General features: G+C 55.1%; 1 protein-coding gene across 2 annotated transcripts in view; it reads right to left on the reverse strand.

The window, feature by feature from the left end:
• ATP2A3 (ATPase sarcoplasmic/endoplasmic reticulum Ca2+ transporting 3) overlaps positions 1 to 25,847 on the reverse strand; it is a 53,872-nt gene that overhangs the window by 11,332 nt on the left and 16,693 nt on the right. For both annotated transcript variants that reach the window (XM_037375076.1, XM_037375075.1), the window contains exons 2-12: positions 22,608 to 22,625; positions 22,107 to 22,189; positions 18,739 to 18,843; positions 17,872 to 18,010; positions 14,124 to 14,204; positions 13,041 to 13,126; positions 12,038 to 12,502; positions 6,267 to 6,355; positions 3,536 to 3,638; positions 3,166 to 3,297; positions 763 to 888 (exon numbers count right to left, since the gene is read on the reverse strand). In XM_037375076.1, coding sequence (XP_037230973.1) covers positions 763 to 888; positions 3,166 to 3,297; positions 3,536 to 3,638; positions 6,267 to 6,355; positions 12,038 to 12,502; positions 13,041 to 13,126; positions 14,124 to 14,204; positions 17,872 to 18,010; positions 18,739 to 18,843; positions 22,107 to 22,189; positions 22,608 to 22,625 — 1,427 coding nt within the window. The remainder of the gene's footprint in view (positions 1 to 762; positions 889 to 3,165; positions 3,298 to 3,535; positions 3,639 to 6,266; positions 6,356 to 12,037; positions 12,503 to 13,040; positions 13,127 to 14,123; positions 14,205 to 17,871; positions 18,011 to 18,738; positions 18,844 to 22,106; positions 22,190 to 22,607; positions 22,626 to 25,847) is intronic.

The following is a 25,847-nucleotide window of genomic DNA, read 5'->3' on the forward strand; positions in this document are numbered from 1 at the left end:
ATCCCCTCTCAGCCCTGGAGGGAATTAGGGCTGGAAATCTCTGCTGAAAACACAGGCTCCCTGCGGGATGCTCAGCGGATACTTGTGCTGCCTCTGTGATTCAGGAAAACATGTCCTTTAGCATCACAGCATCTCACCCCATCCCTGCTGACCTTACAAAGGACATCCACTGCGCTTTTTAATGTAAAACTTGCAATCCTTCTATTACTCTTCTTAAAAAGCTCGCCCAGGACAGCCAGAGCCACAGATGCGGTGGGCCCGGCAGGTCCTGACCTGACCTGCAGGACAGAGTTCACCCACGCGGTGGGAACAACAATACACACAGATTCAGCTGGGGGAAACTCCTGCCACATCTCTTCTCCTGGGAAGAAAATGCCCTTTAAAACACGATTTTATTTCTGGTTACAGTGGAAAGCTGGGCATCGCCCTTTGGGCATTGCTGGAGGGTCCCAGCCTTTTTAGTAAAGGCAAGTGGCCAAGTTTTGCACAGAGGTAACTCTCGCCTGGCCCCAGCACCAGCACACTCAGTGCCTTTTCCTCCCTCTAAACCATTTCACCTCCTTTTTTTTTTCCCCTATCACTACTGCAGACTCACCTCCTCCCTGACCACAGCGGTCTACCTGCTGGCTCCTGGACCCCTGCACCGCTAAGGGAGGAGACAAACTGCAAAGCATCACTGCCCGCTGCGCTAAGGGCCAAATCCTGCTGGGGTGTGCAAGGGGAAGGAGGGTCCTGCAGGGTGCTGAGGACCTTCTCCCCTACCTTGACGAACATCTTACTGCCGGTAGAGTTGTGGCCAGGGCTGGTGGGCGTGCAGTATACCGACATGGACTTGCGGTCGCGGGAGAACTCCAGGGTGCACTCCTTCTTCATCAGCTGCTTGATCACCTGCGGGGACAGCACAGGTCTGAGCTGGGACACGACAGGGACACAGCAGCTGGGGCTCTCTGCCTTGGCTAACAACCCTGCTGAGCCGGCACGGCACCAGTGATGGGAGGAGAAAGACAACCCCAGGAGCCAGGAGGGATAGGACAGTGCAAAAAGCAGAAGGAGCATTCCCAGTGCAATTTGTGGGGAGAAATTTTACCCCTCCAACTACATCATTGCTGCTCAGCAATGCTCCGTCATTTTATTGACCCCACATGAGATGCCAAAATGCTGCTGTAGCCTAAGCTAAAGCCCCGTTTGCCAGAGAGGCAGGGGAGACTCCCCCACACCGGGCTCCAGCTGCACTGCAGGAGGGGGAACTGCATCCCACTCATGAGAGCTGAGGGGTTCACCCTGATCCTGCACCCACAGGGGTCACTGGGAGTGGCAGCACCAGCATCACCTGAGGCTGAATTGGTTCCCATCAAATTAACCACCCCTGCAGCCGAGACTCTAATTAGGCTCATTTCAGGACATGCTAATTACCCTGAGGACTGCCAGCTAAGCAGTAACAATCGTTTACCCTAATGGTACCTGCAGGTTTGCAGGGCGAAGACAGAGCAGGGGCTGCCCCAGTGCATGGACCCACAGGCACAGGCAGCACCCGTAGACAGGCTCCTGCACCTCAGCACCCCCAACCCCCCCCACAAACCAGCCTCGACTATTGCTATTAGTTAATTACTGAAGGAGCCAAATGCCCAGCAAGATAGCAGCCGGTCCTCTTCAAACCAACCCCCACTCCCACATCCGCATCAGCACCATGGCTGCTGAGCCTGGCTCTGGGGAGGACACGTCTTGTCCCCAAAAAGCCATTTCATCAGCCGGGCATCTGGGGCCGACCCAAAATATTCACGAGAGAGGGCAGGGGGGACGCTGACGCCAGCTTTGCTCTGCATGGCTCAACCGTGTATTCGATGACTATTTTTTGTTGCCAGGCAGGGGTTGCTCGTGACAGGGACACGAGCAGCTTTTTGCACAGGACTTTCACAGCAACTTAAATCTAAATAAATCAGCGAAGGGCACAAAGGGAAAAACGCCACAACTCCTTTCGGGGTAAAAACCTTGCAAATCCAACGTTAAAAGGATGCTCTTACTGCAGCAAAACTGCGAGCGGACACTGGGGAACTGGAGAGATGTGCAAAGGGGATTTGCCCACGCGGGCAGTGACTGTGGATGTGCCAGGCGAACACCAAGCAGCTCCTGAAGGCCAAACCCAGCGCAGGGTGCAGCGGCCACACGCAGGCAGGCAGCTTTGGGGGCACAAAAGTGGTGCTGTCCCCACTGGGCGCTGCATGCTGTCAGGACACCTGGGAGCAGCCAGCCGCTGTGGAAACCCCAAAATCCCACTGGAGATTTTCAAAGCACAGAGCCACCGGGAGCAAGTTAAGAAGCAGTAAAGAAACACTGCCAGAAAACTCCCAGGAAGGGGTTTTTGTCCCTGCCCAAACACAAGAGTAAGGAGAGAAGCAGCAGCAGCTGACCCCGATGGCAGCGCAGTGATGGGCACGTGGAACGAAGCCGCTGCCAGGATGATACATGGCTGGGAAATTCCATCTCCCTTATCAGAAAGGAGTCTGGGGATTTATTGTCACCTGCTCAGAGCTATCTGGGGAAGAAACACCAGAACAGAGAGCCCTTCCTTCGAGCCAGCAAAGACACCGTAAGATCTAACAGCATGATACCAAAGCCAAGTAAACCCAGAGATGAAATAAAGCCTATTTTCACCAGCAGGACAGGGAGACACTGGAGAGCTGGAGCAGGGGAATAGCCAGCATGGGATGTTTTCACATCAAACCCTGATGTTTCCGAAGCGTAATCCCTAGGGAACAGGGTTTGGCTCATGCTATCGAGGGTGGCTGCTCAGTGCAAACCGGGCACCCGGAGATTTGCTGCGGAGCAACAAAACTCCAAACCTCCGCATCTGCAGGCGGGGCTCTGGCCATCACCAGAGGGTCTCTGGCCATCACCAGGGGGTCTCTGCTGACTGAGCAAGGACTGGGCTAGTTTGAGCCACAGGGCTCCCCCTCTCCGAAGCTCCACACAGATCTGGGTCAGTCCCACGGGCTCTGCATCAGCCCCCCAGGGCCACTGGGCTACCTGCTCCAAAACAGCCCAGCCCCCCGCAAGCCAGGAAATTGCATCCTTGCGGCAGATCCGTCCCTTAGATAGCTGCGAGTGGTTATTGCTCAAGTAACAGCTGTCCCCAAACCCTCCTCTCCCTCCCATTCCCCAGCTCACCGAATTGCAGGCATTGGCTCGCTCCACCTTGGAGAGTTTGCTGATGTCAGTGTTGAAGACGTTCATCTTCTCCACCAGGCACGTGAGGGCCGTTTCGGTGGCTTCCCCCACCTTCTCATAGACTTTTTTAGACTAGAGAGCAAAAGAGATAAAAAAAAAAGGAGCTTAAGCTTTAGAGCACGTCCTCTACCTGCTGCTCTGACCAAGGATGCTGTCACCCACTGCACCATCCCAGGGCTCCCAGAGCATCACCTTGGCATGAGTTAAGCCAGGGAAGTGGATCCCAAGGGAAAAACCTCCGTTGGCTTTGCCCCAAAACACAGGGAAGAGCATCGCCGGTCCCCCACCCCACCCCTGGTGCCCCCCGCACCTCGTTGTAGTCCAGCGAGGAGTCGTTGCAGAGCGCACAGATAGTGGCCAGCTCCACCAGCCCGTCGTACTGCCCGCACTGCACCGGCTGCTCGTCCTTCAGGCTGCGGGAGAAAACAACCCCCAAATGCTTACACCAGCTGACACGTTCAGATAATACATAGCTTCTCCTATATATACCATGTAAAATTTTCGGAAAAGAGAGAGAAAGAGCCCAGTTAAAGCCCAGGCTGGGCAATAAACGTCTGGGTCCACTTTCTGTGCTTTACGAAACGGGGCAGGGATAAGCTGCAAATAAAATAGCACAGGAGGCAAATCAACTCCGGAAGTGGCCCAGAATAAAGGGGGCTGCAGAGGAGCTCAAAAAAGCATTGGACCTGAAAGCAGAGACTGCCAAAAGGCTGCTGCTGAAGATGATGATGGACCAGAAGAGGGGCAAAGAAATCTAAGTTAATGTCCGTTCCCTCGGGGGTTTCCAGTTGCTGGGGATCCAGAGGTGCTACAGAACCAGCAGCATGTCCCTTCTCCTCCCTGCGATGCTGCTTTGTGCTCCGGCGAGCCCTATGGCACCCAAGGGAGCGTTTAAAAGCAGCAGAAAAGTGCAACAACTGCATTTCTGTGGCTGTTTCCACACTGCGAACTGTGGCCTTTGCTTCCTCATCATCAGCTCTTTGCTATGTCAGGGAGCTGCCCTGAACACACCAGGCAAGCTGGATGCTACTTCTCACTCAGTGGCAAAAACGGCAGCAGTGGTTTTCAGGGGAAATCAAAAATCATTCCGGTTCCAGGAGAGGTAACTGCAGGTTAGAGCTGTATAAACCCAGCCGGTCATCTGCTTGCTGGAAAAATAATTTGTCAGGCATTTATTAGGATCAGTTTATTCCACTGCTGGTTCCCAATGGAAAGAACATTTTGGAGCCCTTGTTACAGCTCGGGAGCGGAAAACAAGGAGCAGCCAAGAAAATCTGAAAAATCTGTTTGCTGAGGGACAAGGAGCGGCGCTGGGCTGAGAGCAGGCAGGGAGAGCCGCTGCCCCCTGCCCCGAGGATGCTGCCCAGCCCCGGGCACACTGGCAGGGGGCAGGCAGAGGGTGGAGCAGGGAGCCTGAAGACACACCGGGCTGTGGTTTGATGTTTGAGAAGGTGGAAATACCAGGGGTGGCTTTTGCCGCGTGTGATCCCCTGGATATTGCTGGGAGGGGATGGGGAGATACATGCCTGTCACCAGCCGTCCCCGCGCAGAGCTGGGCGAGACCCACGTGCTGGGAAAAGCATCAGCAAAGGCGCTGGGTGCTGCACAGGGATGGGGGCAAACCCAAGGTCAAGCATGTCATATCCCCCCCGCCCCAAGGCCAGGCTACAGCAGCATAAGCATTTCAGTGCCACCAGCCCTGGGAGGATGGAGGGGTTTCTCTCCTGGACACCTAAGCGAGCTTTCCCCTCCCCCTCGACGTGCAACAAAAGCACAGGGCTGAAGCAAAACTCAAAAGCACCACAAATTGTTGCAGAGCAGTGCAGAGCCACCCTGCAGGCAGTCCCCAGAGGGGGGACACTGAGCTTCAGGGGTTAGCAGACATGAGTCCAGCCCCTCGGTCCTCCTCATTTAATTGAAATGCACTGATTGATATTAGCTTATGACCTGGCTCACTTGTTAATGGAGATTCTTAGCCGAGGATCAAATTGGCTCTATAAATATTCATGAAATTAAGTCTGAGGCTGGGATGAATTATAGTTGCTCCACAGATGAGCAGAAAGGACCACGGTGAAGAACGTGCCTGGGATCACACAGCAAAGCGAAGGGGAGCGGAGAGTGCTCCAGCCACCGGCTGAGCTTCCCATCTTCCTTCTTCCCAGACTCTCCTCGCACTGGGGAGCATCACCTCCTTTCAAAGGAGGAGGAACAAACAAACACAGCAGCAGAAAACCCCACGTGTGTAGTAACACACAGCAGGGAAAAGCCCCTGACTCCCACTCCCCATCCTCAGCTGCAGCTCAGCAAATCCCACCCCTCCCCTGAACACATCCTGACACCAGCAGGATCGTGCCCCGGGCACAGCAGCCATCCCGGCCATCCCTGCGGAGGATGCAGGGCTTGGGCAGCGCTTCCCTGGGGATTTTGCAGCTGCTTGCAGGCGTGTGGCCAGCCGCACAGCTCCTGGACAAGCTGCCGAACCTGGGGTGGGGTGGGGGCCGCAGCTGCCTGCTGATGCTGAAAGCGTCCAGGCTTCAGAAAATTGGAGGATGAGCATGTAATGCAAAAAAGCTTCATTCATCACTATTCCCACACTTGCAGTCCTCTCCAGTTCAAAAGTGGGCTCGTTTTCCTCAGGGTTGCTAACGAAGGCAGAGCCGAGCGTGCGGAAGCCCCGCTGCTGAGCAGTGGCACGGCAGCAGGCAGAGCTGGGGTGCATGCTCCCCATATCGTGCTGGGCAGGAGCTGGCAACGAGGGCCGGTGAGACAGTTGCCCTGGCTCCCACCGCAAGCACAGAGCAGCCACCTAACGTGTGCAAGCCATCGTGGCCAGCACCAGCGCCCAGTGGGTACCTCCGTGTCGGCAGGGCTCAGCGTGGCTGCAGACTGCCACAGACCCCCACCCTTCTCCCCAGCTCGTGGGGTGAGCCTGGGGTCCCCCAGATGTGGCCACCAGCTCGACCCTCCCGGCTTCCCCTGCCCGTGCTGCCAGCCCAGGGCCACCTGGTGTCACCCCCGAAGCGGAGGTGACCCGCACTCACATCTGTCCCTCGGGGGCGTAGGTGGAGCCGGTGATGCTGAACTCGTGCAGGCTGCACTGGGTGCCCTCCACCTTCTCCATAATGAACATCTGCAAGGGGGAAGGATGCAGACAGAGCGTTAGGCAGCGGGTTTTGGGGGCAACCCACGTGCCCAGCCCAGAGACCTGCCAGCCGGCACCAGCCCAGTGCTGGCCCCGGCGGCACTGGGTTCAGCCCCCTCCCTGGTCACCCAGTACTCCTGGCTGTCCCCAAAGCTCTCCCCTGCCTTCAGCATGTTCACCTCCTCCAGCTCTTTTTTTCCATTGGAGAGGAGCGATGCCGAGCCAGTTCCTAAGAAGGTGCCTGTGTTTTTCTTGGAGCAGAGAAGGAACCGGGTCCAGGTTTCCGCTCCTGCCCCAGCTGCCCTGGAAAGCCTCTGTGGGGCAGGATCCGACCAGCTACCCCACCACCCTTTCCCAGCCTGCTCCCTGCCACCAGCTCGCCTTACTGGGATCACAGCTTGGCTCCAGGCACCGGCAGCATGGCAGCTCCGTAATAAAGCCCTGGGGAGCTGTTAAAAGTCCCACACGCTCTATTTTCAGTGACTTTTGCCTTTCATACTCCTTCTACTTTCTCTCTTTCTGCTAGAGAGCAACAACCCCCAAAAAAACTACAATACAATAAAAATTTCCCTCTCTGCGAGCTCTCCCAGCCCCCCTTTGCCCCCTCCTGACAAAGCCCACCCTTCGGGGCAGCCTCCAGCGGCAGCAAGAGCAGCGCCTGACCCCGGCCAAGGCGACAGCTCGGCGACACTCGTTTCTGCTTAATCGTTATTTATGACTCATGCTGAAGCCAAAAAGTAACATAATAAATAGCTAACTAAATAAAATTGGTTTGACGAATGCATTTCCCGGGTCGTGATTGCCTGCGGGGAGCAGCCAGGAGGGGGGATGGCTGCAGGGAAGCGATGCTCTCCTCAGCTCTGTGAGCCTGCTCGGCAGCTCCAGAAACTGGGGGCAGGGACAACCGTCCCTCCACCCCATCTCAATTCATTCTTTTTTTTCCCAATATTTATTTTCCTCTGGTTATTTGAGATGTTCCCCAGGAGAAAGAAGCCACAGATGCTGAAGAAATTGGAAGGCATCGCTCAGCACCAGAGATGTAATGGCTCTGGGTACCACCCAACTCCTCTCCCCTCTGCGCCTCCTCCGGCAACTAGCAGAGCTTAATTTACTTTATTATTAATTATTGTTAATAATGCAAGGACACCCCACCAGTGCAGCCACATTGGCTGGCGGGTGTGAGACCCTCCCACGCAGCCTGGCGTCCCCAGGTGCAAGCTTAGGGCCAAGCCAAGCAAAAAAGGTCAAGCTCAGGGAAGCACGTTTATGGCAGGTTTTTAGCACCAGGACACCTCGGTGGCTTTTCCCACTTCCTTACTTTACAGGTTTGGGCAAATCAAAGCAGGAGGTTCAAAGTGTACGTCTCCTGTGTAAATAATTCTGAGCCCAAAGCAACCTCCCCATGGCTCCACAGCTTCATAGCTATTTGCAGCTCAGGCCCTTCCCCGCTCCGTGCTCCCCACCCCACCCCCCATCCTGGAGACTCCTCAGCATCCCTGAAGGTTTTTCAAAGAAAATCACAAGCCAACGAGTTGCAGATGAGATGTCCCATGAGGCACTGAGCTCCTCTGGTGGGAGGTGCAAACACTAATGCAATGAAGCACCTCGATGAAGAGAGACAAACCACATCCTATCTCCTTTGGTGACCGAACCTCCCTGAGATGATGAACTCCAGGAACCAAGGAGCCCAGCTGGAGCCAACACCAAAAGCGACCTCTGAAGACTGAGTATCCTTCATCTCTTTTTGAGATGTCCAATGCCATCGGCCTTCCAGCAAGCCAAAAACCTCCTGGTCTTTTCAGAAAATGGACTCCCGTGCCCAGAAACACTGCCCAAACTCAATTTATTAAAAAATCTGAGAGCATCCACCCCAGCCACCAGTGGTTCTGCCTGATATGGGTCTGTTTGTTTTCAAACGCTCATGGCTACAAAACAATTGCTACTTTCACAATAGCGACTTTCTTATTAAAAAAAAAAAAAGGAAAAGAAAAAAAATCAAAATCATTCCAGGCCCTTTATTTTTTCCATGCCTATTTAAAAAAGGTCCTGTGTAACCCACAGCAACCAGAGGTTATATCAAATTTCCTGCCTGCTCCCAGCTTGCGTGACTGGCAGAGCGAGGGGGTGGCTGGGGCATCGCAAAGGTGTTTGCAGGTTTTTGGCGCGGTATTTCGGCAGACTTCCAGGCTGAAAAGGGAGCAGGTTTGCAGGCAGTGGAAACAGCCCGGAGGAAATAGCTGTGTCTTAATCCCTAAAGAGGCTGGGTAAGGTTTTCATCACAAAAATAATATCAATAATAATAAGAGCAGCAATAGAAAGAGGTGGCGAAGTGCGTGCCACAGAGCAGCTGGGGGGGGTGCTGGAGAGAGATGCTGGCAGAGGGGCTGCCAGACCCCCAGACCCCTGGCTACGGTGAACAGCATCTCCAGCACCCAGCCAGCACCACCCCAGGGCTTCCCGCTGCTCACCCCCTGCCCTGAACCCTTTTCAAGCCCCGCCGGCAATTTGGGGGTTCAACGCGATAGAGGGATGGGAAGGAAAATGTCACTGTGTGCTTCTGAAGAGCGCACCCTGCTCCAGAAGAGTTCCAGCCATCGCTCCCTCCTGCCCCACGGATCTCGCCTGGCCCCGGAGCTGCTGGCATGTATTTTTAGAAAACCCCGGGCACTCACAGATGCACTGTCCCTGGAGCGGCACACGGCATCAGCTGCAGGCTGGCAGGGAAGAGAGATGTGAAGGATACGTCCCCACATTTCTGTAATATCTTTATAAAGAACTACTCATTAGAAGGCAGACAAGACAGGATTGCTGTCTGGAACAGGAAGAGCCTGTAATCATCAGTCATATACCCATCAACCAGCCCACAGAGCAGCATCGTTCTCCTCCAGCACTGGAGCAGCCCTGGCTGACAGGCACCCACCGGCGACTGCCACAGCCGGTGGCTCAGCCACCCACCCTGGGAACCCCCCCGTCATGTTTCACACTAACTAGGGACTGGTCTGGACAGACAAAACTGCTGAAACCAAGCAAATGGCACCTGCACGGCTCCTGGGCGGCTGCACCCGGGATGGGAGTTTGCAAATCCAGGCTCTGCTGCAAGGTTTATTTGAAAATAAACCCCTTTCTGCCCTTGTTCCCCAGAACACCAGCCATCTCTGAGACAGCCAAACATCACCATCCTCCTCCCTCTTCCAGACATGGGGTGCCAGCATCTCCCCCCTCCAGACCTGTCCCACTCTGCCCCCACACAGCATCCCTGAGGCTGCACAGCTGCACTCACATCTCCGCTTCTGGTCCCCATTTTCCAGCACCACCCTCGTGGCTCCTGGAAAATTAAGTTACGATGCATAAAAGGGTGCTGCAAGTTTTAGGCGAGTGATTTAAATGTGCAAGAGCAGAGCTGCAATGCTCCTCTGCCCGCTCTCCCCCTGCCAGGCTCCCATCGCTCCCAGCTACAGGGTCAGCTAATGGTTGGGAGGGGGCTGCTCCTGGATGCTCCCTGCTGTGGGCTGGATGAGACGGTGGTCTCGGTGACCCCCGGTTGACCAGAAGGTGAGTGACACAAACCACAGGTTTAATCTGATTTACTGAGTGAGTTTGGGGCTTTACTGCAGAGCTGTAACCTCCGGTGCACTTGAGGTCAGAGCAAAAGCACCAAAGCCTCGGCCACCCCAGACAGACAGATGCCCCCCACCACAAAGCACTCCAGTGGGCACTTCATGCCCATGGGCACCTGGGGGGCACAGATTTGCCCCTGCCAACCACCCTGGATCCACATGTGTCCTGCTGAGCCACCAGACCCAGGCACGCAGCGGGACGCAGCGCCGGCAGCACAGCCCTGAAAAAAACTTTTAAAACAGCCCCGAGGCTTTTCCAGAGTCACTTTACAGCTCTACAGACCTGATGCCAGCAGCAAGATGCAAAGGACAAGTGCTGCTTGGCAGCGTACCCTGCGGCCAAGCAGCTGCGCTCACCCAAATTTAACGTGAGTTAATGAAATCACACTCAATTAATATATTTTTCCAGGTTATCGATAGGTTTTCGTGGCTTTTTCACCCGCTTGGTGCAGGAGCACAGCCAGGACACGCCAGTGGCCGCCCAGCACAAATATTGACACTTCCCTGCGCTGCTCGGCAGAGCCGCCTGCGTCAGCACGGGAATCCCTGCCCGTTAAACATCAACGGCTGCGCGCCCCTGCCGCCAGCCCGGCGCTCCGGATCGCGCCCTGGGAGCCAGGATGCAGCCAAGTGAATCACATGGATATCGGAACGGGCATGTGGGGAGATGGGGTGGAGGATACATTGAATTTTCAATTGAATTTGGCTTTTTTGCAAAGTTGCTGGGTCCATTCTGCAAACGATGATGGATGCTAAAACCTTCTTGCGTGCCGCTGCCCCTCTTGCCCTCCCCCTGTCTCAGCAGCGCTAATTCCGTCTCTCCCGACCCACACGCTGCGGGAGATGGTGACACTTCTCCCCAAGGAGCAGATGCTCCGGTAGGACATGGTGTGGGGAAGGCACACTCACTCCCACCGCTCCTTCTGTGCTCTGCAGAGCTAAAGAGACCCCGAACACTGTTCACCCCTGACCTGCTCCCCTGCATCCCTGGGTCTTTCTGAACCTGCTCCTCATGGGAGACACGGGCAGCTCGGTCACTGCCCCGTCCCAGCACGTCTCATTTTAAATCATTTTCAGGGCAGAAATATCAGACGTTTCCAGTCATCTGTAGTTCGTGCTGAGCAAACCAGCGGCCAAAGCCCACGGCCAGCTTGCAGCACGGTCCCGGCTTCCCACCACCCTGCCCAAGTGTCAGAGAGGAGGGACAGTGGCCAGGGCCATTTTTCCCCACAGCACCACATTTTCCAAGGTTCTCCTACAAAACCGATGCGCCAAGGCCATGAAAAAAAAAAAGCTTTCCCAAGACTCGAGATTAATAGGGAAACTGAGACGTACTCGGATGGTCCAGGCTTTCCTAACGATCATCTCTCCACACAGCCAGGCGTGCAGGAGCAAAGCTCTCTGGTAGACCAGGGGTCTCCAACCTCTTTGCCAACCCCCCCAGGGCTCCCTCCATCAGAAGCACCCAGCTGCATGCATCCTGCTGCCAGGATGGGTAACTGAGGCACCTTTTCACCAGGTCACGGGCATCTTCTCTTAACCCTTGGATTTCTACACGGGCTTTCCAAGACCCACACATTGCAGTGACCCTCAAAGTTCTGGCCTCACAGGTCCAGGCTTCTTAATTTTGCACGGTCCAGGATTTCTCACTGGTTTGGTTAAAAAGAGGGGCAAAGAGGGCAAGGGAGCGGAGATGGCAGATTCCATTGGCATCTCCAGGAGCAACGGCTCAATGCCACATCCCAGCAGGAAGGAATGCTCTCTAGAGAGGGAGCACTGAAGTAAGTCCGCAACACAGCACCTCCAAACCGGTGTGCTCGTAAAAGTGAGTTTTCTAATTACAACCAGGCCAAAAGAAGCCATAAACCTTGCCAGCCCTGGTCAGGCAAACCATCTTACACGCTCACCTTCAATTCCTCATGGGAAACAGGTCTGGTGAGGACAGCAGAGCCTGTCCCCTCCCCCAGGATGGGGATGGAGCGATGCAGAGCGCTGGGGGGCTTACAGAGCATCCCCCCGGCACCTCAAACCCCTAAACACCCCCGGCACTCACCCGGCAGACGGACATCTGGTTGGTGGTGAGGGTGCCGGTCTTGTCAGAGCAGATGACGGAGGTGCAGCCCAGGGTCTCCACCGAGGGCAGGCTCCGTACGATGGCATTCTTCTTGGCCATGCGGCGCGTGCCCAGCGCCAGGCAGGTGGTGATGACGGCTGGGAGACCCTCAGGAATGGCAGCCACCGCCAGCGCCACCGAAATCTTGAAATAGTAGATGGCCCCTCGAAACCAGGAGCCACCGTGGACAGGGTCACTGAAGTGGCTGATGTTGATGACCCAGACGGTGATGCACACCAGGAAGATCACCTTGGAGAGCTGCTGGCTGAACTCATCCAGCTTCTGCTGCAGCGGGGTCTTCTCGGGCTCCGTCTCCACCATCTGGTTTCGGATTTTCCCGATCTCTGTGTACACCCCTGTCGCAATGACGACCCCTACAGCCTTCCCAGCTGCAATGTTGGTGCCCTGGGAGGGAAGAAAGGGGCCAGAGGGGATACGTGGGCATGAAATCTCTCAGCCTGAGCGAGGAAATGGGTCGCTTGTTGTGAAAGGAGAACACAGATCTTGGTTAAGGGGAAAATGAGACATTCTGGGGTTTTATATAAAGCCACCCAAAAGCAGCAGGAGGCCCCTCCTGCAAACTCCCTCGCCCTTCAAGGACTTAACTTCTGCCTGAGAGGAGAATGAACAAGCAGGCAACATAAATTTGCAATAGCTCCAGGCTCAGCCACAAACCTTTACCCCACCTATAATGCATCCTACTTCGTGGAAAACCCACTGAGATTGCGCAAGGCATTTAAGGGTGTCATGTGCCACAACCCAAACGAAATCCAGATGAAGCAGGTCCTTATTTTTATGGATTTGTGGGCTCTTTTTACAGATTCAGGTCTTTCTCATGCACGCACTCCCTTTCACTGCTCAGAGATCTCCCATGTCCATCAGCCTCTTCACTTGGCAGCTGTTTGGAAAACCACAGAAGTGGGGGCAGGTGTAAAGGACTTACGGAGAAAAGCATGTTCTTCTTGTCCTGGTTGACAGCCCGGGGGTCAGGGATGGGGTCAGCATGTTTGATCACCGACACAGACTCCCCTACCGAAACAAGAGGGGTGAGATGAACCACCCGCGTTTTCTCTCCAGCCTCCACTTGACACCGTTCTGAGCCTGCATCGCAACCCCCACTGCTTCCTAAAGTGCCACTTTGCCACCAAACCACCAAAACATCCATCCTGGGAATGTCAGAACTGGGCCAAGGCACTCTGAAGATGGGGGCTGCAGAAAAACGACCCACGCGGAGCGCTAGTGGCCGCGAGCTCCCATCCAGCCCCATGGGATGGGGCAAATCCCTGGGCCAGGGAGCCCGCCGGCTTGCAACACGGGTTTGCCGGGTCAGATGGGGACTGTAGGGCAGGACAACAGCCAAGGTGCCCAAAGCTGTTCTGCTGAAGGTTTATATTTGGTCCTTTGCAGATTTGCCTTTTTGCTGTATCTCCCCTTGCCGTCTTTTGAGAGGACTGGGCTCCTTTCCCCATGTTTTAACACTTTTTCTGATTGCTTTTCCTTCTCTGCTGTCATCTCCTAACTCGATACGTTTACAAAACCACACAAGAGAGCTGAAATACCAGAAACTCTTCTTGCCATCTGATCATTGACTGGCCTTCCCCGACAGCAGAGAGGAAGAGAATCCATGATACTTCAAGAATTATCAGCTTTACGGGCTTTTCCAGTGCTTAAAAAAAAAAAAAAAAAGCCCCCAATATTGTCACCTCTCCCTGAAGTCACGAGGCCTCATGTGCCAGCGGTCATCCTGCTACAGCTGCACAGGGGGAGCGTGGGCAGGGAGCTCGCAGCCCCCCGTGCAACCCCACAGTTTGTGTTTTGCAGGAGGGATGCCCAAGCACCAGGAGCATCTCCCCTGTGCCATGACTTCCAGACGATGCAGGACCTCCCCAGGTCCTCCATCCCGTTCTCCCACCCCAGCAAAGCACTTCCCCCCGTATCAGTCCCAAAATTTAGCTCCAGGAAGATGGCAAAGGGAAAGCTCTGCCTTCAGCAGCCACCTCCCCCCTCCCCCCACGCCTGCACTCACCTGTGAGGATGGACTGGTCAACCCGCAGGGTGGTGGACCGTATTTCGATGATCCGGATGTCCGCAGGCACCTTGTCACCAACTACAAGGACAAGAGCAGAGCAGCTCCGTCAGGTGGGACCAGCAGCACCCACCACCCTGGGGAAGAGGGATGGCAAACCCCAGACATGCCAGCACAGCTGGGCTCTGCCCCAAGGCTTGGGGCCACCGGTTTGCACCTCGCTTTGTGCTCTCTCCTCTTGGTTTTTATTTCAACTGCCTGGTCTCCAGGGCAGGGACTGACTTTTGTTGGTCACCATGTCCCTACGTGGTGCAGGCACATGGCAGCACCCAGCCTGCAGCAAGGAGGGGTCCAGCCCACAGTAAACCAGTGTTCTGCCCTGGGATGCCTCCTTTCTGCTTTGAAAGCTTAATTTTGCACGTCTATAACCCACAAGGCAAAAAAAGAAAGGCGGAAAGAGGCACCATCAGTGGCAACCAAGACATTGGGTGGTGCAGTAATGGGACCTTGAGGAAGTTCTTATTTTAGGGGACCACGTGCCACAACAGCAGCCAGCCCAGTGAGCAGGCAGCAGCACCGCGGCCAAGGGGGTTACTCACACCACACCAGGTGCCTTCCACCCTCTCCCATGGACCAGCCACACCAAGCATCATCTCCCTCTGCAAAATCCCTGCTGCCCCAGCCGTGCTGTGCAGGGATGCTGGTGGGACAGGTGACCGGCCTGCCAGCCCTGCCCATCACCTTCCCCAGTTGCACCTGAGCAAAACTGTGGTTCAAGCCTGGTTTGCCAGGACAAGCAGCAAAGGCAGGAGCTCTGCGTGGGACAGACAGTGAGCAGAGGACCCAAGCAGGCTCCTAGGAAGCCCCCACCCTGGCTACAGCTCTGCAGTGACACGTGCTCCTCTGCTGTGGCTCGGACCCTCCTCACCATCACAAGCAGCAAGCCCCTGCATCCCTTCTCCAGCCAGCGAGCGGGCAGGAGGGCAGGTATCTTTTTCTCTTCTTTTGGAGAGGAGCTGCCAGGCTCTAGAGCTGCAGGTATGTGGTCATTGGGGCAGCAAGCATCACACCCCCTGCCTCACCTGCTCAATGCATTGCCACCCTGCCACGTCCCCATCTCTGCTCTTCTCTGCAAAACCCCCCCAGCACTCCCCATCTTGCCTCTTCCCTGCAAAAACTGCACTTCTGGAGTGGCCCAAGCCTCCCAACACCACTGTTGACACTAGAAGACCTTCCATGGCCGAGACACCGGTCTCCTGGCACGTCACGGTGGTTATGGGTGAAAGCAGCCCCATGAAATGACAGCCACCGACCACCAACCTCCAAGGCGCATGCGCTTCCTCAAAAAAACCCACATTTAAAGCTGCTTTTCCTGCTGGGTTTCTTCCTCCAGCTCTTCCTCCTGCTCCCTTATCAGCTGGACACAACCACGCTCCAGTGCTTCGGAAATATTGAGGCAGCGAGCCCTGGTTCCCAGCGCCTTACATCACGTTACACAACACTGCCGGCTTGGCCGCTAACGATAGTCTCAAATCCCAGACTTTAATGAGTGCTTCCTCCTGGGGCTCGTAAAACACCCCCACCCCCCCCTCAAGCACAGTGGGAGGGGGCTGGCACCGCTCCACCACCCAGCCTTTCATTCCAGCTGCAGATCCCAGTGCTTCGGGATGCTGCGTGCAACATCTGCCGTCCAGCCAGACCTACCCCACTCCCCATCACACCCATTTTTGGGGGGGCTGAGCTCAGTGGTGCTAAGCACAGGGACCCACAGACCCCCCCCCCCAACATTCACTTCATGCACAGACTCAGACTTTGCATCTGCTCAAGGGAGCTGGAGCTCTTTAAAGGGAGCAAAGAGCAACTCTTCCCCCTGGGAAAGGCAGGGAGGGTTTGCAAACATTACCTAAAGCTGCAGATGAAAAATATCTGGTGACAGCATCTAGTGACAGCGTCAAGCCCTGGTGCCATGGGGGTGGCATCTGCTCAAGGGTAGGCACTGCGATAGCATCCCAGGAGACTCACATGGCACAGGACAGACGTCCCGTACGGACCTGGCCGCTGCCGTTAGCCAGCTATTGAATGATCACCCAAGCACTACAAGTCTCTCCCGTGCCAAAAGCCAAGGGAAAGAGGAAAACAGAAGGCAACACTGCACGGCCACGGCCACCAGCACTGCCAGAGCCGAGCAGGAGCAGTCAGGTGGTGCAGCACCCAACGGAGCTCCCTCGGCAATGCCCGCATCTCTTGCGCAAGGCAAAAAGCTGGCGCTGCAGCTGCCTGCACAAGGACTCACCTTGATTGCCCTGTTGCAAAAGGGCAAAAATCAGCTGGGTTTAAACAGCTCGTCAGCTATCATTTCCCTCTCATCTTAGGGCAGCAGACTTTCGGCTCCCTGCTGCCAAATTTATTGCATTTGCACACACAAACAGAAGCCAGTCCCAGCCTGTGCTGTTCCTGCCATCCCCAGGAAGTCCACTGCACACCCAAAGCCGTGGCTCCTGGTCCACTTTCCTACCAGGCATCCTGACAGCATCCTCAACACTTACTATAACCTCCTAAACCCACAATTTCCTAATTAATTTGCTAATAACTTGCAAACCCCTCCAGAGGAGAGCTCAGCTCTTTCCCTCCCAGTCACGATGCTGGTTGTGCCACTAAAAAGTAATATTCGGCTGCCGATGGGCAGGCAGCAAGAAGTTCATTTTGGGAAAGATGGCAGAATATAATTTATTAATAATTAATGTAATTAAAGGCCAGGTCAGCAGTTGGAGTGCATTGCTGGAGCTGGCTTGGGAGCTCTGCCAGCTCGCCCAGCTGAGGATCTGGCCGGCACTCCTCTGCTTGATCCTCCCTGCATTATTTTTATGTTCATCTTCCAGCTGAAGCCCAACTGGAAGACATAAATAACAGTGAGCTGGCTGGGCGCGGGAGGGATTGCAGCATCTTTCCAGGAGCAGGGCCACAAGGAGGAAAAAAGAGGATTCGTTTTTTGGCTCTGGGGGTTTACGGCATCGTTTAACAAACAAACAAAACGGGATCATTGAAGTGCATCCTCTGGTGGGGCAGGCAGGAGACCCCCCAGGCATCATTCACACGATGCAAAACCCTGGCAGAAGGGTTGGGGGGGGTGGGGGATAATCTGACCCTGGAAGCAAAAGTCCCCTGAAGCCGGTCCCCTCTGCCTCTTGCCCTCCCCAAAACCACCCCCCAGTTTCCAGGGAAGCCTGCCCACACAGGCAGGGCCAGCCCCGATGCCCGCGGCGTTCAAACCTCCCGGTGCTGGCACCGCCGGCGTGGCACGCAACGCCGGCCCTTCACCCGCGCCTGCTCCGGGGATGTGCATGGAAGAGCCGCTTCCAGAGAGAGGGAATCTTGGCAGAAAATTAAAAGTTCTTCCAGAAAATGGGGAAACCCTCCCGAGACACGAAATCTGTGCCAGAAATATACAAATGTTTTTTTTCCTTTCTGCTGTTCTCTACCACCCTACGCTTGGGGCGAAGTCTCAGCAGGCTGATGAGCCCAGACTTTGGCCCAGATTATTTCACCTCTCTGGACTTGAAAAGAGAAACTAAGATCTCAAGTGTACAACAACAGGGTAACTTGGTGGCTGTGTCTCCGAAGGAGATACCCTGGGACACTGCAGCAGAGCCCTCCCATCACCAGGACCACAGGGTGCCCATCACCAAAGCCCCCCTGGCCAGTACCACCTCCCCATCCCACCCCGTGCTCTGGGGCAATGGCACCCTACCTGCCACCTCCACGATGTCCCCGGGGACAATGTCCCGGGCGCGGATCCGCTGCACCCCGCTGCGGTCAGCACGGATCACTTTCCCCATCTCGGGCTCGTACTCCTTCAAGGCTTCGATGGCACTCTCAGCATTTCTCTCCTGCAAGTAGAGGAGGAGCACAGCTGCCGGAGGTGGGGTTACTCCTGCCAGCAGGGTCCTTCCCCACCCAGTGTCAAGACAGGGGCACCCAAACCCTGGCCCTGGCTTTGGCATCCATGTGCATCTGCTTCTCCAGCTGCTCTGAAATGGTCCCTGCTGGCTTAAATCACACCAGGTGCTGGGCACCACACAGGACTTTGGCCTTGATTTTCTCATTCTCAGTTTGGGAAGCAGCATATCCCACCCAGATGGATTTTTCCCCATTCAGCAACCCCACCTCAGGTCAAGCTGCAGATAAATGAATGGCCTTAACATAAATATATAGAAGAAAAAGAGCATTGCTGGCTGAAGCATTTGCTCATCTCCCAGGAGGCATACAGTGAGGCAAGGGACAGCAGCCACCGCAGCTTTCTGGTGGACAGGGCAAAAAGCTTCCCTTGGAAAGCACATTTGGCCATGGCCAGGAGACAAGCAGCCGTTTGCCTGGATGGCAAAAAAGTCCAAGATCCTAAATGCCACACTGCAAAAGCTGCCGAAGACTGAAGGAATGAAGCAAGAGGAAGCCAACATCTGCACTGGGGCACAGGGCAGCACGGCCAATGTGAAAATTGAGTTTTTGAGAAATGAGTTTCCAATGGCAAGAAGCAACCAGCCCTTCCAATGAAGCATCTCAGCCACGTGGAGCGGAGACCTGGGGGGCAGGTGGGGGTGGGGGGGCTGCGACTTACCTGCCACACACCCACCACAGCATTGGCGATCAGGATCATAATAATGACGATGGGCTCCACAAACGCCGTCGTGGTCTCCTCTCCTTCTTCAAACCAGGCCAGGATCTGGTAGGCAAGAGAAGAAAAGGACCACAATGTTGAAACAACAAGTGCCAACATTTTAAGAAGAAGGACAGAATCAAGAGCCACCCAACAGACGGTGTTTGCTGGAGAAAAGACATCCCAGAGCAGTGGCCAGCCCCACACGCCTTGGTTAAAGTGTGGACCTGCCACATCCCACTGCTGGTGCTTAACTCGGGTACCTCCACTCTTCTGCTAGGGATAACCTAACACATCAAATGAGCAGGGCTGGAGCTCGGATGAGTATTTGCACCAGGAAAGCATCTCTTTTTGTTTAGTGCACCCCATGGGAAGACCACGGCCACGAGCAGATAAGTGGGGAGCAGCACTGCCTGCTTCTCAAACAGATACAGCTGGGCAGCCCCTGCGGTGGCTGCCCGCAGCACCGGCAGCCTCTGACGAGCCCCTCCTGGGCAGAAGTTAAGCCCTGCAACACATGCAATTGATGCAGCAAGAGCAGCCCTGCAGTGCAGGGACTGGCCTCACGGCTTCTCACCACCCTGAGCCCCCTCTCCACCCCACAAAGGCCTCACACCATAATACAAACGAAGTACTTGCGCTCCATTTAACAGCTTGTCAGGCTGTGCTGTGTCAACACAGCAGCGCAGGCACAGGCACAAGGGCTCACACCTGCTTTACCCAGTTGCAGCACTGCCACCGTTGCCACAGTTCTGCAAATCCACCGACAAACGAGTCGCCACGTGTTGTTTTGGGAATGTCTGGAACCTTGCAAGGGACCAGCCTCCCTCCTTACCTGCCCGCAAGTTGTATCCAAAAGGAGGGGACAGGAGACCCGGCTTTGCCATCCCACTGCCAAACACCCCAAGTCCACTCAAAAAGTACAAAATTCTCCAGCAGCTCGGTGGGAAATGTCTCCTCCTGCAGGGTTGCTCCCAAGGTAGATTTTGGGCAGAACTGAGTGAATGGCTCAAACCAGCAACTGGGGAGCGATGTGCCGCTGACAGTGAGCGCTTCTCCAAGGCACCACGGAGTGCAGGTATAAAGGGGTTCACATCGCAGTGACTCAGTGCCACCCATAAAGGCAGCTTCGCTAACCACGTGGACACTGAGTGTAGCTGACCCCACATCACCTCTCAGCATCATTAAGCGCGGAGGAGGTCAGCAGCGCTCGCGGGCACCGGCTCACCGAGCCTGGTGATGCACCCACTGCCAGCTGACTTTGCCTGCATGCCCCGGGGAGAAGCTGCTCTGTGCTGGCAGGAGGTGCCGGGGTGACTCACAGCTCCTCCAGGGAAGGGACACAGCCTCTCCCCCCCACGAAGGTGGGACAAGAGCCCGACTGGAGATAGACCACTGAGGAAGGAAATATTTGAAGATGAGCAATAACACCATCTGGGGAAGGGAGAAGCTGGACGTATCACCCTGAAGGGACCACATCAGCAGCTCCAGTGGCAGGAGAAGCCTGGGCAGGGCTTCACACCTGTGAAACACAAGGAGAACCCAGTCCTGAGCATCTCTCTGACATTACCCAAACGTAACACCACGTCTTCCTGCTGCACGACGCGCTGGGAGCTGTATTTTGCCAGCAAGCATTAACCCTGCCCCATACCTCGGCAAAGGTTTAAAGGAAAGCTCTATGCCCTGCACTGTGCCCCACCGTACCCAACACCTGCCCTGAGCATCACCAGCTTGGCCATCACCAGCCTGGGATCTCTGAGCCCTGCCAGCCACGCGGTGGGATGGGAAGGCAGTGACCAGTTGGCAGGAGGCACCTCCCACGCAGGCAGCTGAGATGCTGCCAGTCTGGCTCAGCCAGAGGAAGCAAAAATTTATTTAAAAAAAAAAATATTAAACAGATTGGATTTTTATTTTTAATTGAAAAATGAACAGAATTGCTCCATGAGGGGGACTTCACTCCAAGGAGGACAGCTGCATGGGGCTTGGAAATGCTCCCAGCCCCATCTTTGCCCCCCTACATGGATGCGCACACCTTAGGCAGGTGCCTGCCCCACTGCCTACCCCCACCCCGGGGAGGTGAGGGTGGTACCTGGGGCTCCTGAGTCGGCTTCAGGCACCTGAAGCACTGCCCTCACCTCTCATCACCCATCACCCAGTGCTCTGGCCAGGAAAAAGCAAGCTGCGCGACACCCTGGGTGTGCAGGGGAGGGGTGGCAGACCCCCAAGCTCCCAGCACCTCACAACCATGAGGACACATGGCTTGGTCATTACACCAGGAATGTCTCTGCACTGCAGACACGCACATCTCCACGTGTCAGAGACACTGTCCTCCATTCCGGCAGATCCCAACATGGATCTGGTCATGCTGCAACTTAATACTTCCAAAAATATCCAAGGGAAAAATAAAGAATGGGGTAATTTTCCCTTTCTGTTTTACCATCTTTTGGCGCAGGGGTGTAATTTTCTTTTTTTTTGTAAATTTACCGAAATTTACCATTTTACACAAGCTGAGGCACAAGACGTATTTTGCTGGATGGAAGAGGGGGTTGAAAAGCAATCAGTAAGAATGAAAATCAGAGAAGAGACTTGCAAATAGGCAGTTTGGGTCGGAGCTGAAGTGTACCCCGCAGTCCAGACACTGGCCATGGCTGCGCACACAGGGTCAGGAAAGCTGACAGCATCAAACATCATAAAGGGAAATCATGGATTGAAGAGGAAAGCTACAAGAGGTAGTAACAAAGGTACCTTCTAAGCTAAAACCATAGAAAACTGTTGATAAAAATGACGCGGTATGGTAGAGACACATCCAAAGGACCTGCGCTGTCTCACGTAGGGTCTGCAAACAATGGCAGAAATCTATGGATCATGGGAAAAAGCATCCCAGGACTGAAAGCCTTGGGCAGCCCTCACCTGCCTTTGGCAGCCCCACTTTTGCTGGGTCTCTGCACTCGCTCTCCCCAAACCCTACCCCTACCCCTACCCAGTGCCCACAGCCAACACCCATCCCACCCAGCATCCCACCAAAACGCGCCCAGCACCGAACGTTTCCATGGCCCTTTGCTGCCTTTGCCTGGTAGTCTTGGGCAAACAGCAAGAAGCCCAGGTAGTCGTTTGGTATCACTTCTGGATGGATCGGCGTTACTGAAAGATCCTACAGTCTCATCTTTTAAGTAGGTACGACGACCTTGTCACCATCCCCTAGAAAACCACTGCATCGCTGCTACATCCTCACCCAGCGTGCACCTCCCTCTGGCTCCCGTGCTGTCTGGGTCTCTTTGTGTGCCCCGGGAGGTGCCCACCCCCGAGCCCCCCCAGCCCGGAGTACTTACAAATGACAGAAACGCTGCCATCAAAAGGATGCGGACAAGGAGATCTTCAAACTGCTCCAGCACCAACTCCCAGAGGGACTTTCCTGGGGGGAAAACACGAAGTCAGGCACAGTCAGTGCTCAGAAAGACCCCAGAAGAGAGGTAATTTAGACCACTGAGGCCACAACGGCCACCAGGACCCAGTCCCCGGCTCGCAGCAGAGCTGCTCCAGTGCCCACTGGCCGTCGGCACTGGTGAGGACATCCAGCCCTGCAACGGGGCGGTTTTCTCTCTAATATTAAACACCTTTGTTTCTGGCATCGTTTTTAACTACAGAAATTAAATCCTCTGTGTTTCTACTCCCAGCTGGTGGCCTTGCCATCGCAGGAAAGCTCTGCTGTCAGCCCAGCTTTCCCTGGGATTAAAATCAAGATTAAAAGATCTCAGTGACTCCCCCGCTCCCTGTCCCCAGCATCCTCCACCCAGACTTACACCCACCCTCACCTCCAGCCCACGGCTTACCTTCTTCTGCAGGGAGCTCTGTCGATTTTCATTGACAACCCAGCAAGCATAACAACATAAAAAAAGAAAAAAAAGATAAAAATAAAAAGATTAATTAGTGATTTGGGCCCAGGCTAGCAATCCCTTCCCTTAAGCCCCAGCAGCCTGTTCAGTGCCCCAAAAGGCAACTTCTTCTGCACATATTCCTGCAGCAAAACAGCTTGTCCTTCAACTTCTCAGTCTGACACCAAGCAAGCAGCACTGGATGTCCCAGCCCAGGGAAGCATCATTTCCCTGCTGCAGGCAGCTCCAGCAGCATTTATTCCTGCACTCAGCCTGTCTAGAAAGCACTCCTCAGGAGCTGCCCTCTCCAAATCCAGGACACAGAGGTCCAAGCACCCTGTAAAACACCCTACCAGAAACCCAACACGGACCCGCTGGGGACTGTAACTTTCAGACCACATTTCCTATTAATTAGTTGTATTTTACTGCCTGTAGTGCTCTAGCAAAGAAATCCAAAGCCAATGCTCAGCTGATCCAAGCCATCCTCCTGAATGCACCCCTGTGGGTGCAGAGCCTCCACCCACACTGCTCCCAGCCAAACCCGAGCCCAGCCACCTCCACCACCCCAAAAAACCCCAAGGGCTCCCAAAGAGCCACCAGAGACTCCCACATCCCCTGGGATGACCATTACCTTCACACGCCGCACGCACCAAAGGGTCCCACAGCTGCCCAAACCCCAGCACCCCCCAAGAGCATCGCTCCTGCTTCCTCACCCCTGCTGCAATGGATGTGCTGGCCCTGCCATGGGCATCCCCAAGGGCTCACGAGTGACCTCCCCCCTGCTTTTGGCTGCTGATGGGTGCTCATGTCTCCATTTGCACCCACTGTCCCCGCATCCCACAGGAATCCTTCAGTTGCCCACAGAGCAGCTCCCAGGGGAGCTGGCAGCTGGACCAGAACCTCTGCCAGCTACCCAAGGTGGGGAAATAAGGACATTGCAGCTGTCTCATGGAACAGTAAATCCAGGATTCACTGAGCACAGCAGAGCCTGCTGGAGATGGAGGAACCAAAGCCATACCCGTGCACCAGCAAAGCCGCAGAAGGGCTGTGCTGGTGGCTCACAGGCATCACACCCCGCGGCAAGGGACAGCAGGGCACCAAAGTGACACAGCACCAGGACAGGGTACCCACTGCCTCCATCCTTCAGTGCTCTGAGGCGGGAGGGGACCGAACAGAGAACTCCCACCCCAAACAACCCAACGGGGAAAAAAATCAGGCAGAAACCTCTCGAAGAGCTGTCCCCAAGCCTCTGCTGTCTGCCATCTACTGCTGCACCCCATGGGGTGATAATAAAATAAGATGTTCCTCCAACTCCTCGTGTTTCTGGCAGGGAATAAGGGACCGGCCAAAGTTCAGGAGGAATCGGCCCAAGGCCAAAATGGGGCCAAATCCCAACATGTGATGCCCCGTCACCGGACCAAACATGGGATATCTCCAAGCACCCCCAGCACGAAGCCCCGAGCAAAAGCAGGAAGTGAAACCGGCTTGGCTGTTTTTCATCATCTATTTTCATTCAGAGAAACGAAAAGAAAAAAACAACAAACACAAACCAACACAAAACCAAACCCACCTTCCCTGACCAAACCAGGGAAAACAAGAGGCTGGCCATGTTTAAGCTTCAAAGGGCATCAGCTCCTCAGTGCCCCCAGACATACTACAAGTTGTATTAACCCATGTCCCTCCTGGATAAGGCTACTCTGATCCCCTGCCATCACAAGAAACAGCCTAGTACGTACCACCTAAAATTATTCTTATCGCCAAAAAAAAAATATAATATATTGGAGCAGCTTATTTGAGTCCCCTGTGGAGCATGTGAGAAGGAAAGTGGCTCTTCTCCCTTTTGCAGCTGGCTCCTCTCCACCCCCAGCTTCCCCTCCCCAGACCAAATTAAATAGTGGAAGAGAATTTAAAAAGTGGAAGAGATCTGCTGCTGCTGCTTCCACCCCGGCTCCACTTTTAGGGTGCAGACACGCGAGGTGAGAGGGCTGGGGGACGGTGGGTGCCCCAGGGAGGTGACTGGGGCTCCTGCAGGTCGTGGCTCTGCCGGGGTGCCCGGGGTGACTTTCCACCCTGAGCAGTCACCCGAAGCGCTGCGGTCCTCTGGGTGCTTCTCCCACGTGGCAGTTGCACGACAAGCCGCAGCGACGCCGTTTGCAGGGCAGGGACTTTGCACGAGCTCCTGACTGAGGCATGAGAACAGGTTTCCGTGAACTCCGAAGGAAACACGTGCACCAGGGCAGCCAGCCGAAATACCGCCGGTGGCAGAGCCACACTGCCATCGCTGTCACCAAACCTCAAACATCACCAGTGCTGCTGCAGGTGCCTCCCAAAAAAAAAGCAGTTTTGGGGATACTGGGATCCAGGCACCTCCCCAGCCACCAGCGACTCCTTCACGTGGCAGCTCAGCACCCATTTTGCTCCAAATACCCAGAGAAAAAGGGCAGAAAGTCACCAAAAACTCGCATTTTGGGGTCTGAATCGATCAAAACCCACCAAAAAACAGGAATGTTTGGGGCTGGAGCCTCTCCCTCTCACTTCCAAAGGCTTGCTAGGAATAAGAGGGTTTGCTGCCCAGGTTTTACGTGAGTCAGCCCCGCGGCACCTGGCAGAAACTGGTGCTGAGCTGCCGCGCTGCCATGTCCCACCCGGCTGGGAAACCCACCGCAGGCAGGGAACCAACAACCCCAAATCTGCAATTCCCTTGGGACAACACGGTGAGCGCAGACAGGCTGAAATGGAAACTCCCAGCCGGCATCTGAATAGCCCCTTTCTTCGGTTGGCGGCTCAGAGCTCAGCACGGAGATGCTGCTTTGTGCCCGAGCACCCTGGTACGGACAGGGGACCGTAATAACTAATCGATAAATAGCAACCAAAAAGGCTGCAAATAACACCACCAAAGGTAAAACGGGATAACGGTTGCTCAGAATATCCCAAAACTTGGCCACCCACTCACAGTCTAAATCTCAGCTTCCCAAGCTGAGCAGCCCCGATGCGGGACCTGCGGCTTGCGGACGCGTTTCTGCGCTTCCTCTGCTCCTGCTCTTCTGCATCGCGGCTTTGGAGAGCAGTGCCAAGGACGTAGAGATCCCACACCAGGGCGATGGGTGCCTGGGTGTCACAGGACCAATCCCACCAGCAGAAGAGCTTGCTCTCCTCTGGGTTATTGAGCAGAGAGGTGCAGGCAACCCTGGCTCCACC

The sequence above is a fragment of the Falco rusticolus genome, chromosome 1 (genome assembly GCF_015220075.1).
Source record: "Falco rusticolus isolate bFalRus1 chromosome 1, bFalRus1.pri, whole genome shotgun sequence".
Lineage (NCBI taxonomy): Eukaryota > Metazoa > Chordata > Aves > Falconiformes > Falconidae > Falco > Falco rusticolus.